Consider the following 14,054-nt stretch of genomic DNA (forward strand, 5'->3'; position numbering starts at 1 on the left):
TATTTAAGTCACTTTTTATCTATGCTTATAATCTTCAATCTTCAGTCTTTGATATGGATTACTGAACATTTTTGTAATTCAGAAGTAGGCAGAGAATTTGCTGTACACTGAAATAGTCATGGTAAGATTTTATAGTTTACTAAGCTCATGTTAAAACTTAGATTAACCTTTTTTTTAGAGTTAGAACTTTCATAAGTACTTGGGTGCTTTTTGTTATTTGTAAGGGTTTTTCAAGAAAGTTACTCTTGATATTTATTAAAATATTAAAGTAAATGCAGTTTGTTAAATACTATGAATTTAGAGATCAGAGAATTAAATGGACTAAAATACACCAGAAGTATTTTTGTTAAAAATGAGTTGCTAACTTATGCCACTTCAGATTCGCGACTTAAATGCATTTTCTCACAGTAGCTCATGATTTGATAGACAGCAGTTCCAAGGTATCATACAATTAGCTGTTGCATGTTTGTACTTTGTTCATCTGCTGACCTAATTCAGCTTTGTTAACCTGTACTTCCTAGCGCTGTCATGTAGTTTGAAGTCAAGGCTGCTGAATGGCTGTTGGAATACAGGACGTGTATTGCTTTGTTTGTAAAATGCGATATTTGAGTTAGAATTTATGTTGGGGAAATCTAGATAATCCAGTTAACACTTTAAACTTTGAGGTTATATAAGGTACTAATTTTAGTCTGAGAAGCATAAGGGAAGGTAAATGAAATAACAGGAATTGGATTTCTCTTGAGAGCAGGATAAGGTCTTTGTTGTCCTGGTTGAGTGAAAGAAATATTTGGTTTACCCAGGATTTGTATTTGTTTTGTTGCTGGACAAGTAGGTAAATGATACAGAACTGAGCCCAAGTACAATTGAATATTGACAGGGCATAAAAGAGTTACTTCTGTAACTGGTGATGTTGAAGTATGATTTATTAACTTGGAACAGAAGAGGCTAATTAAAAAAAAACTGAGTTTAGCTGTGATTAGATGACCCGCAACCATATACAGAATTGTGTACTTGTATAGAATAGATAGATTATTGTCTATTATGAGGTAGTATTACTTCTTTATCCTTAACTTTAGAGGAAACCCAAGCTACTGATTGAAGTATCTAAATCAGTGGTTCCCAGCCTTTTTTATGCCGTGGACCAATACCTTTTAGCAAGAGGTCCACGGACCCCAGGTTGGGAGCCCCTGATCTAACTTGTCTTCTATTTGTTGATACCATCAAGACCTGTCAATTTGTTCATTGAATTTCTTAAACTTTATTATTGAACATTCAAGAATCAGTTACAACATTTTGTTTCAGATGGAACTGGAAGAATGTCATTTAAGGCTGGAAGAAGAAATGAGAGCACGAACTAAGGCTGATGCTCGAATAATGGAGGTAATGGGAAAGTCAACTTCTTCCTATCCTCTGGTAAATTACTTTGTAGTTCATTTAGCATGATTAGCAATTGGAATTTGTAATTGCTTTCTTTTGCCATGCTTGTAACTGTAAGCATCTGGGATTTCGATGAAGAAGGAATATGATTGAGCACAGTTTCTATACTTATGATACTTATTTAATTTTTTGTCTCCTGTCATAGGGCCAAAGCAGAGTTATGAATTTTGAATTTATTCTTGTGACCAATATTATCTTGACTCTTTGGAATTTTGTACATACTTAATTCATTTTCAGCACATCAGGTTTTTAAAATGTTTTGCATTCAAATTGATTAACAGTAACAAAGTTGAATCAAACTTTTGACTGTAGTTTCAGAATACTCAGCGTTATTAAGAGGATAACTAGGGAGCGAGTAGATAGCTCAGGAAAAATGGAGGGAACGTGTGCTTTAAGGTGGATGTGGGCCAGGTCCCAAATTAGTACTTTGAGTCATTATTTATCAAGAAAGACATGAAGGATAGGAGCACCAGTATGGAGCATACTAATTTGCTGGGACATGAGGGAAATAGGGATAATTCTGGAAACTATTGACTTGTGAGCCTCAAATTACTATAAAGATTTTTTAGGGATAGGATTTATAAGTGTAGCGCCCTGGGAAAGATTTTACTGCTAATGTAATGGTCTTTCTGTAGAAGCAGTGTTTGGGTTATGGTTAGAGATTACGGTTGCTTTGGAATGTAAGCCATCCCATGGAGGGGGAGTGTTTTCATGTTGTGTGGTTGACATTTGGGTGAGCTAGGTCTTTTGGTTTGGCAGGAGATGAAGGGAGAAGATGCTGGAGGGAAGAGGTCATAGGACTCGACCCAGAATGGGGTCATGATCCGAAGTGCAGGGAGATTGAAGGAGGATGGGCAAAGGGGAAATTGTGAGTTCCAACTTGTGCACATTAGACTGTTCCATTAAAATGGGCCCTTTTGTGTTTTTTTTGCTTTAATTGTATGTGGCGTACTGTCTGTTACTTTGTGGTACTTATTTGTAACAGGGTAGAAAATCACGCAGCATCCACACAAACAGGGAGTTTCAAGGTGGGCTAGCGCCTCAATCTCACATGCTTGGCAGGGCCAGAGATTGTTATCCCTAGACTTGCGCAGCTGACGGAACCAGAGTGTTTCATAAACATATGGAAAACCACAGCCTAATTAGGGAAAATCAGCATTACTTTGTATGGGACAAGTATGTCTTAATTACTTGATCGAGTTTTACAAGATGGTAACAAAGGTTATTAATGAAGGTTGAGCTGTCAGTACTATCTATGCGGATTTTAATAAGGCATTTGACAAAGGTCCTCCATGGAAGGTTCATCCAATGTATAAAAATGCATTGGATCCACAATGAATGACGATTTGAATTCAGTATTGGCTTGCCAATAGAAGACAGGATAGTGATTGATGGAACTTTTACCAGCTGGAGGTCTGTGACTTGTGGTGCTCCACAGTAATCCGTGTTAAGACCCCTGCTATTTATCGTCATATACAAATGAGTGGGTTAGTAAGTTTACAGACTGTTGTGGTACCACGAGAGGGTGAATAAAATTGGGTTGTTTTCTCTGGAGCATCAGAGGCTGATGGGAGATCTGAAAGAGTCTTACAAGAAGCACAGAGTGGACAGAGAGCATCTTTTTTCCCAGTATTGAATTGTCTAATACCAGGAGGCATGCACTGAAGGTGGGGGGGGAGGTGAATGGGGTAATTTTATTACTCAGTCGTGGATGCCTGGAATGTGCTGCCTGGTATGGTGCATCAGAGACTTTTAAGAGACGTTTGGATAGGCACATGAATGTAGAAGATGGAGGGATATGGACATGGTATAGATAGGAGGGATTAGTGTTTGGGTGTTTTTGATTTGCTTCTTAGCTGGATTGGCACAACTTTGTGGGCTGAATGTCCTGTTCCTTTCTGACTAACAGACCCCAATCTGTTAAGTTAGATAACCTCTCCTCCTCCACTCTCACCCTGAACACCAGCGTGCCTCAAGGCTGTGTACTGAGCGCTCTTCTATACTCCCTTTTCACTTATGACTGTGTTCCTGTACGTGGTTCTAACTGCATAATCAAGTTCGCAGACGACACCACAGTGGTTGGCCTGATCAGAGGGGGTGATGAGACAGCTTACAGTGATGAGGTCCAGCACCTGGCCGCGTGGTGTGCCAACACCAACCTGGCCCTTGACACCCAGAAGACCAAGGAGATCATTGTGGACTTAAGGCATGCTTGGAGCCACACTCACATCCCCATCTACATCAATGGAGCTGTAGCGGAGCGTGTATCAAGCTTCAAATTTCTTGCTGTCCACATTTCCAAGGATCTCATCTGGTTCCTGAACTCCTCCATCCTGATCGAAAAGGTGCAACAGCACCTTTATTTCCTACGGAGCATCAAGAAAGCTCACCTCTATCCCAGGATACTGATGGACTTTTACCGCTGAACCATTGAGAGCATACTTACCAACTGCATCTCAGTGTGGTATGGCAATTGTCCTGTATCAGACCGCAAAGCACTCCAGCGTGTGGTGAAAACGGCCCAGTGGATTATCAGCACCCAATTGCCCACCATTGAGAACATCTACCATAAACGCTGCCTGGGCAGGGTGAAAAGCATTATAAGTTCAGCATTCAACACCATAATTCCATCCAGACTTGACAGGAAGCTCAGAAACCTCGGCCTTGACCCTGCCTTGTCCAGCTGGATCCTGGACTTCCTGTCAGATTACCAGCAGGTTGTAAGAGTGGGCTCCCTCACCTCCACCTCTCTAATTCTCAACACAGGAACCCCTCAGTGCTGTGTACTAAGTCCCCTCCTTTACTCCTGTATACTCATGACAGTGTCACCACTCACAACTTTAATCTGCTAATTAAATTTGCCAACAACACTACATTGATTGGCCTAATCTCAAGCAATAACAAGGTGGTCTGCAGGGAAGAAGTCATCTCTCTGGCACAGTGGTGTCAAGAAAACAACCTCTCCCTCAGTGTCACAAAAACAAAGGAGCTGGTTGAGGATTACAGGAGGAATGGAGACGGGCTAATCCGGATTGACATCAATGGATCTGGGGTTGAGAGGGTAAACAGCTTTAAGTTCCTTGGCATCCACATTACCGAGGACCTCACATGGTCTGTACGCAACAACCATGTGGTGAAAAAGCCACACAGCGTCTCTTTCACTTCAGATGGTTGAGCAGGTTTGGTATGGGCCCCCAATTCCTAAGAACTTTATACAGAGGCACAATTGAGAGCATCCTGATTGGCTGCATTGCTGCCTGGTGTGGGAACTGTACCTCCCTTAATCGCAGGATTCTGCAGACAGCTCAGCGCATCTGTAGATGTGAACCTCCCATGATCTAGGATATTTACAAAGACAGGTGTGTAAAAAGGGCCCAAAGGATCATTGGGGACTAGAATCACCCCAATCACAATCTATTTCAGCTGCTACCATCTGGGAAATGGTACTGCAGCATAAAAGCCAGAACCATTGGGCTCTAGGACATCTCCTTCCACCAGGCCATCTGACTGATTAACTCACGCTGATTTGAGTGCATTTCTATGTTACATTGACTGTTCTGTTTACTGTAAATTATAAACTACTATGATTGCACAATGCACATTTATACAGATCTAACATAAAGATTTTTACTCATGTATGTGAAGGATGTAAGAAATAAAGTCAATTCAATTCACTACAAGATCATCTACCTTATTCCATATTCTGTGTGTATTCAAATATAACACTTTCAGTCCTGTATTCATCACCCTTTCCAATTTTGTACCCCTGTTACAATACAGCTTATCTCACTGTCGCCATTATCATCTTGGGAAAAAGGCTCAGGCTGTCCATTCTTATCTATGTCCCTTATTATCTAATCCACCTAAATCAAGTTGCCTTTCCTTTGCTCCAAAGAGGGAAAACCCTAGCTTGAGCAACCTTTTTTCAGAAAGCATTTTCTCTAATCGAGGTAGCGTTCTAGTAAATTTCCTTCACACCTCAGAATCAGAGTCAGGTTTAATATCATGGACATTTGTTGTGAAATTTGTTTTCCTCGTATACAATAGTGAGGTACTCTTTCTCTTAGACAGAGATCACAGGTCACCAGATGCTGTAGAGATTTGCACAAGTGTAGTTTTATTCTCCCTTTCAAGCATGCCTAAAAGGCATTGAGCTCATCTGGGAGTGAAGCATCACAGCCATTCGTGATGTTAGGTTTCACCTTGTAGGAAGTAATGGCCTACAAGCCCTGCCAGAGTTTCACTCTTAAACTAGCCTTCTGTAGTCCTTACCTGGACATCTTGAAAAGTTCTGGATCACCGGTCTTGAATACCACAGGTTTAGCCCTCAACAGACTACAAATCTCCTGGTTTATCCACAGCCTTTGGTTTGGGTATATCGTGTATTTTCTCACAGGCACATAGGTGTTGAGGAAGTCAATGACAACTATGGTGTATTGAGACATGAAGATGAATCCCTGAATATTGTCCAGTCCACCGACAAAGCAGTTCTGTAAGTGCTTCTCTGCCTCCCTTGACATTATCTTCTTGGTCCTCATCACTGGTGCTGTGGTCTTTAATCTCTGTCTGTACATTGGGAGTAGAAGCCTAGCGAGATGATCGGATTTTCCAAATTGCAGGTGTGGAAAGACGGTAAGCGTTCTTGATGGAGTGTGATAGCTATCAAGTACAGTGGCTCCTTTGTTTCCATAGGTGATATGTTGGTGGTAGTTGGTCAGAGATTTTTTCAAGCTGGCCTGGTTGAAATCCCCACAGTGGCAAGGAAGGCATCAGGGTGTACTGTTTCATTACCCCTAATCACAGCTCAGCTCCTCCAGGGCCTGCCAGACATTGGCTAGGGGTGGGGTATACACCATTACCAGATGACGGAAGAAAGCTCCCTCAGCAGATAGATGTTCCAGATCGGGTGAGCAGAACTGAGACAGAATTGCCACGTCTATGCACCAAAGTGAGTTAATCATGAAACATACTCTGACTTAACTATCCTGTGTTTGTGGGAAATGGTGAAGCTCTTTGGCTGCAGTGTGGAGCCCAAAATGGTGGGGGTAAGCCTTGTTTCTGCGAAGCAAACTACACAGCAGTCCCTGATGTTCCTCTGGTATTGACACCTTCTAGTATCTGATACATTCTATAAAGCTTCCACATCCTTCCTCAGATGAAGTATTGAGAAATGAACACAATATTCCAAGTATTGTCTAACCAGAGTTTTATAGAGTTGCAATGTCATCTTGCAGCTCTTGAACTCAATCCTCTTCACTAATGAAGGCCAATACACCTTGCGAATTCTTAACCACCTTATTAACTTGCATGGCAACTGTGAGAAATTTAAGGACCAGGACCCCAAGATCTCTATATTCTTCTAAAATAACATAAATCAAAGGAAGTCTGTAATTTACTAGTTAAGTTCTATGAGGTAACCATTTACATTATGGGTCTAAAGGTATTGCATATGCTGGAAAGCCCAAATGTTCAGTGGACATTTTAGACCTCATGAGTGGTTTCAAAGAAAAAGACTGTTTATTTCCTGTCTCTCATCTGATCTTTGTTCTATATTGTGCTTTCCTTTTCTCTTAATGAATTAATGCAGAAGTTCCATCATGGATTAGATCTGAGCTTTGTTATACGTACACCAATCATATACCAATTTGTGATGGAACTATGTACTATGTATCCTACAATAGATTTTTGATGAAAAGCTTGTTGAAAATAAAGGAATTTAATAATAAATTTTAACTGTAAATGTTCACAAGTGCTAAACCTCATGATTGGATTGAATATTTTAATCTGGAAAGGAAGTTTTAAGAAAATCATTAAATAAAAAGAATAGAATAAGCAGCACAAAAGCAAGCCATTCAATCCAATCCAACTTGTATTCTATTTCTTTGGTATCACCTCCCATCCCTTTATTTACTTTACCCCTTTATATCTGTTCTTATTTTTTCTCAATCACACCATGGTAATACAATAGCTGATTTGCCTTGGCCCTGTATCTTTCAATAACTTAGCAATATTGATATAGTACACATTTAGAAATCAGTATGGCAGTTTGTTAGTCAATAATTGCAAAAGAGAAAAATTTGAAACTCTAATCTCCAAACTTCTAGAATGAATTGTAAAGTAATAAGTCCATAAGACATTGGAGTAGAATTAGGCTATTAAGCCCATGAAGTCTGCTCTGCCATTTCATCTTTGCTAATCCATTTTCCTCTCAGTCCCATTCTCCTTTCTTCTCCCCATAACCATTATAATAAACTGATCTCATTTAAAATTAACAGTTGATTTGAAATGCAAACACTGCTTGTAGAAGAGAGTACCAAGCTTCTACCAGTTAAAAGTTGTATCCTTGTTTCAGATTTGAAAAGCATGGCTCAAATTATAGTTTAAAATCTCCAGATGCTCAGCCAGCTGAATTTCCTCTTAGAAGAGTCTAAACTATCCGTCTCAACTATTTCCTGTAACAGGAATTTCAACATTAAAACATTTTGTAAGGAAATTTTCATATTTCTGTATTGGATTTCTTAATTGAACCAGCTATTCTTTCAATATCAACCAAAATTAGTTTCCTGCTGAGGAAACAGTAGGCCATATTTGCCCAATATGTCTATGTCTATTTGCCCAATATGCCAGTTTTTGGAACAATTTCATATCCTACTACTTTTCTCTATGATCTATTTTCCCCTATTCCCATCAAAATACTCCAGATTCTACCACCGGGGCAATTTACAATTTCCACTTAATCTACTAACTCATAGGTTTTTGGGATGTGGAAGGAAACAAGAATTCTCTGGGGAAATGCATGTGGTCACTTTGTTACAAACTGCACACAAAGCCAGCATTGGAGGTCAGGACTGAACTTGGGTTCACAATGTAACCTTAATGTTTCCAAGAAAGTGTATTGCTTTTCAGTTGAATATATAAGACCATAAGACATAGGCTGAATTGCCTAATTCTGCACCTAACAAGTCTGCTACACCATTTCATCATGGGTGATCCTGAATTCCACTCAACCCTATACATCTGCCTTCTGACCAATCAGGAAACTATCAACTTTCGCTTTAAATATACCCATTGACTTGGCCTCCTCAGATTCACTACTTCCTGGCTGAACAAATTCCTCCTTACCTCTGTACTAAAAGGTCTCCCCTCAATTTTGAGGCTGTGCTCCCTAATTCTGGATACACCCACCATAGGAAACGTGCTCTCCATATCCATCCTATCTAGTCCTTTCAACATTCTGTAGGTTTCGGTGATCTCCCTGCATCCTTCTAAATTCCAGTGAATACATGCCCAAAGCTGCCAGATGCTGGTCACATGTTAACCCCTTCATTCCCAGAATCATCCTCGTGAGCCTCCTCTGAACCCTTTTCAATGACAACACATCCTTTCTGAGAAATGGGGCCCAAAACTGTTGACAGTACACCAAGTGCAGTCTGGCTAGTGTCTGATAAAGCCACAGCATTATCTCCCTGCTTTTATATGCTTTTACCCTGAAATAAATGCCAACATTGTATTTGCCTTCTTTATCATAGACTCAACCTGTAAATTAACCTTCTGGGAATCTTGCATGAGGACTCCTAAGTCCCTCTACACCTCTGTATGAATTTTCTCCTCATTTCGATGATCGTCTGCACTATTGTTCCTTTTACCAAAGTGTATTATCATACATTTCCCAACAACGTATTCCATCAGCCACTTTTTTTGCCCATTCTTTCAATTTGTCTAAGTCCTATTGCAATCGCATTGCTTCCTCAGCACTATCTACCCCCAACCTATCATTGTGCCATCTATAAACTTTGCCACAAAGCCATCAATTCTGTTATCTAAATCACTCACAAACAATGTGAAAAGTAGCAGTCCCAATACTGACCCTGAGGAACACCACTAGTCATTGGTAGCCGACCAGAAAAGGCCCCGTTAATTCCCACTCATTGCCTCCAGTCTGCCTGTATATTTTTATTTTTCTCTTTAAATATTTTTATTAATTTCTACATAGAAGAATAGAGTACAAGAAGATATATATTAAGTCAAAAAAAAGATAAAATATTATCAAATACAACATATTTGAGTCACACTTGGAATCTCATTACCCTATATTCATGTAAATTGAATTAAATCTTAATATTAAAATGTGATAATTTTATTATACAAAAAAGTATCTAAGCCCAGTATATTTATATTTTTAAATATAAATAAAAAATACCCCTTCCAGTCCAAACCAATAAGGTTTATGGTTATGTTGTAGTAGATATGTGGCTCTCATTAGTAAGTGATCTACTTTCATGTTGTTTTCAAGAGTTATTGGTTTTGATTTTCCAGGAAAAGATTTTTATGGGGGATGGTTGGTCCCTGAAGACTGTTGTGGAACAGTGAGGCTTAGGAATACAGGTATATAGTTTGCTGAAAGTGGCATTCCAGGTAGACAGGTGAAGAAGGCATTTGGCATGCCAGCCTTCATCAGCCAGGGCATTGACTATAGGAGTCGAGATATTCTGTAACAATACAAGACACTGATGAGGCCACACTTGGAGCATTATGTACACTTTTTGTTGCTCTGGTTAAACCAGAAAAATTTAGACTTTTTTATTCCATGGATTAGTATCATTAAGTAAGGGGTTGGTGGACTCCTTGTTGGTAACCCCTGGTTGCAGTCAGGATTTGAGGGACTATATTTGAGGATTTATAGGGACAGTCTGAGCAGGTTAGGACATTATTCCTTGAAGTATTGGAGATTAAGAAGTGACCTTAGGTGTATAACATCATCAGGGGAATAGACAGAGTGAATGCACTCCCTTTTTTTGCCCAGAAAAGGGGAAAAAAAAACTGAAGGGCATAAGTTGAAGGTAAGACATGAAAAATTTAAATTGGACCTGAAATGGTGGATATGTGAAATTGAGAGGAAATGGTGAGGCAAATAGAATTACTTTTAAAAGATATTTGGATAAATACATAGATCAAATTAGAATCAGGTTTATTATCGCTGTCCTACGTGAATTTTTTTGATTTGCAATAACAGTACAGTGCAAAGACAATATAAATTACTCAATAAATAGTGCAAAAATAGAAATAATGAGGTAGTGTTGCCTGTGATTTTCAGACTCTTGTTACCTTTCCTGATGGTAGTAACAAGAAGAGGGCATGTCCCAATTGGTGAAGATCCTAAGTGGTGGATGCAGCTTTCTTGAGGTACCACCTCTTGACATACTAAATGGTAGGGAGGGTCATGCTCAAGATGGAGCTTACCGAGATTATAACTCTGCAGCATCTTGTGATCCTGTGCATTGGAGCCTCCATACCTGGCTGTGATGCAACCAGTCAAAATGCTATTCAATATACATGTATAGAAATTTGCAAAAGTCTTTGGAAGCATAACAAATCTCAAATCCTAATGAAGTAGAGCTACTGGAGTGTCTTCTTTGTGATTGCATATACCTTTTGGCCCAGGAGAGATCCTCCCAGATGTTGATTTCCTTTCCACTGCTTACTCCTCACTGAGGACTGTGTATATTATTGTGTTTTCCCTTTCCTGAAGCATGCATCAATTCCTAGGTTTTGCTGATGCGGAGTGTCAGGTTATTATTGTGTCACCATTCAACCTGCTGATCTGTTTCACACCTGTACATTGCCTGTCATTACCATCTGAGATTTACCAACAACAATGGTGTTATTTGCAAACTTATAGATGGTATTTGAGCTGTGCTGAGCCACATGGTCATGAATGTAGATAGAGCAGAGCAATGAGCTAAGTACATATCTTGGGTTAGCAAGAAAGTGATAGCATTGATCCATACTAACTGTGGTTTCCCAATGAGGAAGTCAAAGATCCATTTGCTGAGGAATGGAGATCCAGGTTTTGAAGCTTATTGATTAGTACTGAGGGGACGATAGAGTTGAACACTGAGATACAATCGATAAATATTAGTCTAGCTTAGGAACTGCTGTTGCCTAGGTGCTCTAAGGCACAGTGGAAAGCCAGTGAGATTGTATCTGCTGCAGACCTGTTGCAGTAGTAGGCAAATTGCAGTAGGTCCATGTCCTTGAGCAGACAAGAGTTAATTTTAACCATCACCAAGCTCTTAACATGGTAGATGTGAGTGCTACTGGTTGATAGTCATTTAGATAAATCACCCTGCTCTTCTTCGGCACTGGTATGATTCCTGCCCTTTTGAATCATGTCAGAACCTCAAGACTGCAACATTGACCGACTGAAGATGTCCTTGAACACTCCAGCCAATTGGTTGGTACAGGTTTTTGGCACCCAGCTAGATACACCATAGGAACCTAATGCCTAGTGAGGTTTCATCCTATTGAAAGATGCTGTGACATTTACCTCCAAGATAGAGATCACAGGGTTGCTAAATGCTGTGGGAATTAGCTCAGGTGTAGTGTTGCTCTCCCTTTCAAAGCATGCATAAAAGGCATTGGATGTTGGGGAGTGAAACATCCCTGCCATTTAAGCTGTTGGATTTCATCTTATAGGCAGTAATTGCATGTAAACAATGCTACAGTTGTCATACATCCAATTGTGTCTCTAATTTCACACAGATTTGCCAAATTTGTATTGTCCAGCCTGTAGGTTGTACCTGGACATCTTGTTGGATTATAGATCACCAATCTTGTACGCCTCCGATCTGGCTCTCAGCAAACTGAGTATCTCCCGGTTCATCCAGGATTTTGGAGTTTGCAAAACTCAGTATGTTCTCAGAGGAAAAACTTATCCATGCAGGTCTTGATGAAGTCAGTGATGGCCATGGCATATTCATTCTGATCTGAAGATGAGTCCCTGAATATGGTGCAGTCCACCGATTCAAAGCAGTCTTGTAAATGCTCTTCTGTGTTTTAGGGATTATGAGCAGGTGCTTGCAAATGGGACTAGCTTGGGATGAATACATTGGTATGCATATTTGAGTTAGGCTGAAGAACTTGTTTTTGGTCTGTATTACTCTAGCTCTATTAATGAAATAAATAAATATTGGATATGATTATCAAAATCAGGAAACAGTGCTATCTTAAAAATGTTTGATACAAGTTAGTCTTCATTGTTTATCTTCCTGCAGCTTGAGATTGAGAATACTCGGCTTCGGAACATCAATGTATCTCTCTCTGATGCTTTGCATGCACATTCAACAACTGGTACCATTCTTGAGGATGAAGGTGTGCTTGAAAGCATTGAAGCTTCTTTCCGGAAATTTCATGCCTTTTTAGATCTCTTGAAAGATGCCGGGTAAGTAGTACAATATTTCTTGTACTTCCTTCTTTTCATAAAATTAATGTTTGAAGAGTTGCATTGTCATTGGCATACTGTAATCAAACTTATTGCACAAATTTATTTCCAGTATAATTTAATCAATTCCTTAATTACTGATAGTTTTGATTATCTTTGCTTGCTTTCATATTATCAAGTAGATTTATCAATCTAGAACAAATATTCAAAACTTATGTCTGATCTTGCCAATAACATTAAAAAAAAATTTGATCAGCAAGCATTTTTCTCTCCACTCCTTTCTGAATGATTGAACTTTGACTGAAATTTGTGGTATAAAGCAACTTTTCTGAGAAGTCAGGTTAATGGGTGGTCTGAATTGCATCCACAGCAACTTGCCCCCATTCCCTGGGAGGCAAATCTTGGTTGCTTTTTGACAATATAGTGGAGTAATATAAAGAGTGTAAAATAAAATATTAATAATGGTTATTAAACAAATGTTTAAAAATAGAATCAACTAGTAAACTTATAACTAAAAATATTTGGGTAAAACATGTTGAGCAACCTGGGCAGCAGACATGTATACAGTTGGCCCTCCTTATCCGCGAGGGATTGGTTCCGGGACCCCTTGTGGATACAAAAAAATGCAGATGCTCAAGTCCCTTATTCAGCCTGTTTCAGTGTGGTGGACATTCGGACCCGGCGGCAGAGCTCTGAATCCACAGTGTTTCTGTTCAGGAAAATAATCACGATCATGATTGAAAATAAAGTGGAAATAATAAAGCGATCGGAAAGAGGTGAAACATTGGAAAAGTGTTAGGCTATAGTCAGTCAATGATCGGAACAATTTTAAAGGATTAAGTGAGAAAGGCCCTGCCCTGATGAAAGTTACAATTATTACTAAGCAGCGCAGTGGTTTAATTTTGGAGTTTTGGGTTTTTGATCCTCCACATCAACCAGGCACAGATGGAGAGCACACGAGAGCGATCTGTCACTGGATTGAACTCGGGAACTTCTTTCCCAAGCCCGGCGCTGAAACATATGTTCTTAAGTGTTTTATATGCATAAAGGTAAAATATATACTATATACTAAGACAAACATTTAACTAACTGATGCTAAATAATAGTGGATGTACCTGTTCCGACTTACTTAGTAAGAGAACTTCTGTTTTTTTTTTTCAATCCTGATCCACGATAACCTACGCACATCCTCCCGTGTACTTTAAATCATCTCTAGATTACTTATAATACCTAATACAATGTAAATGCTATGTAAAATAGTTGTTATACTGCATTGTTTAGGGAATAATAACAAGAAAAAAAGTCTGTACATGCTCGAACAACAAATGCTGGAAGAGCACTTCCGGGTTTTCTCGCTTTGCAGTTGGTTGAATTCACACATGCGGAACTCGCGGAT

General features: G+C 39.4%; 1 protein-coding gene across 6 annotated transcripts in view; it reads left to right on the top strand.

Moving 5' to 3' along the window:
• The window catches only part of cep78 (centrosomal protein 78), a 125,719-nt gene that overhangs the window by 94,955 nt on the left and 16,710 nt on the right, over positions 1-14,054 (top strand). For 5 of the 6 annotated variants that reach the window (XM_059969771.1, XM_059969766.1, XM_059969767.1 and 2 more), the window contains exons 13-14: positions 1,303-1,413; positions 12,492-12,658. In XM_059969771.1, the coding sequence (XP_059825754.1) occupies positions 1,303-1,413; positions 12,492-12,658 (278 nt within the window). The remainder of the gene's footprint in view (positions 1-1,302; positions 1,414-12,491; positions 12,659-14,054) is intronic. The other variant, XM_059969770.1, reaches the window with a different exon arrangement.

This window comes from Hypanus sabinus, chromosome 5 (genome assembly GCF_030144855.1).
Source record: "Hypanus sabinus isolate sHypSab1 chromosome 5, sHypSab1.hap1, whole genome shotgun sequence".
NCBI classification, from domain to species: domain Eukaryota; kingdom Metazoa; phylum Chordata; class Chondrichthyes; order Myliobatiformes; family Dasyatidae; genus Hypanus; species Hypanus sabinus.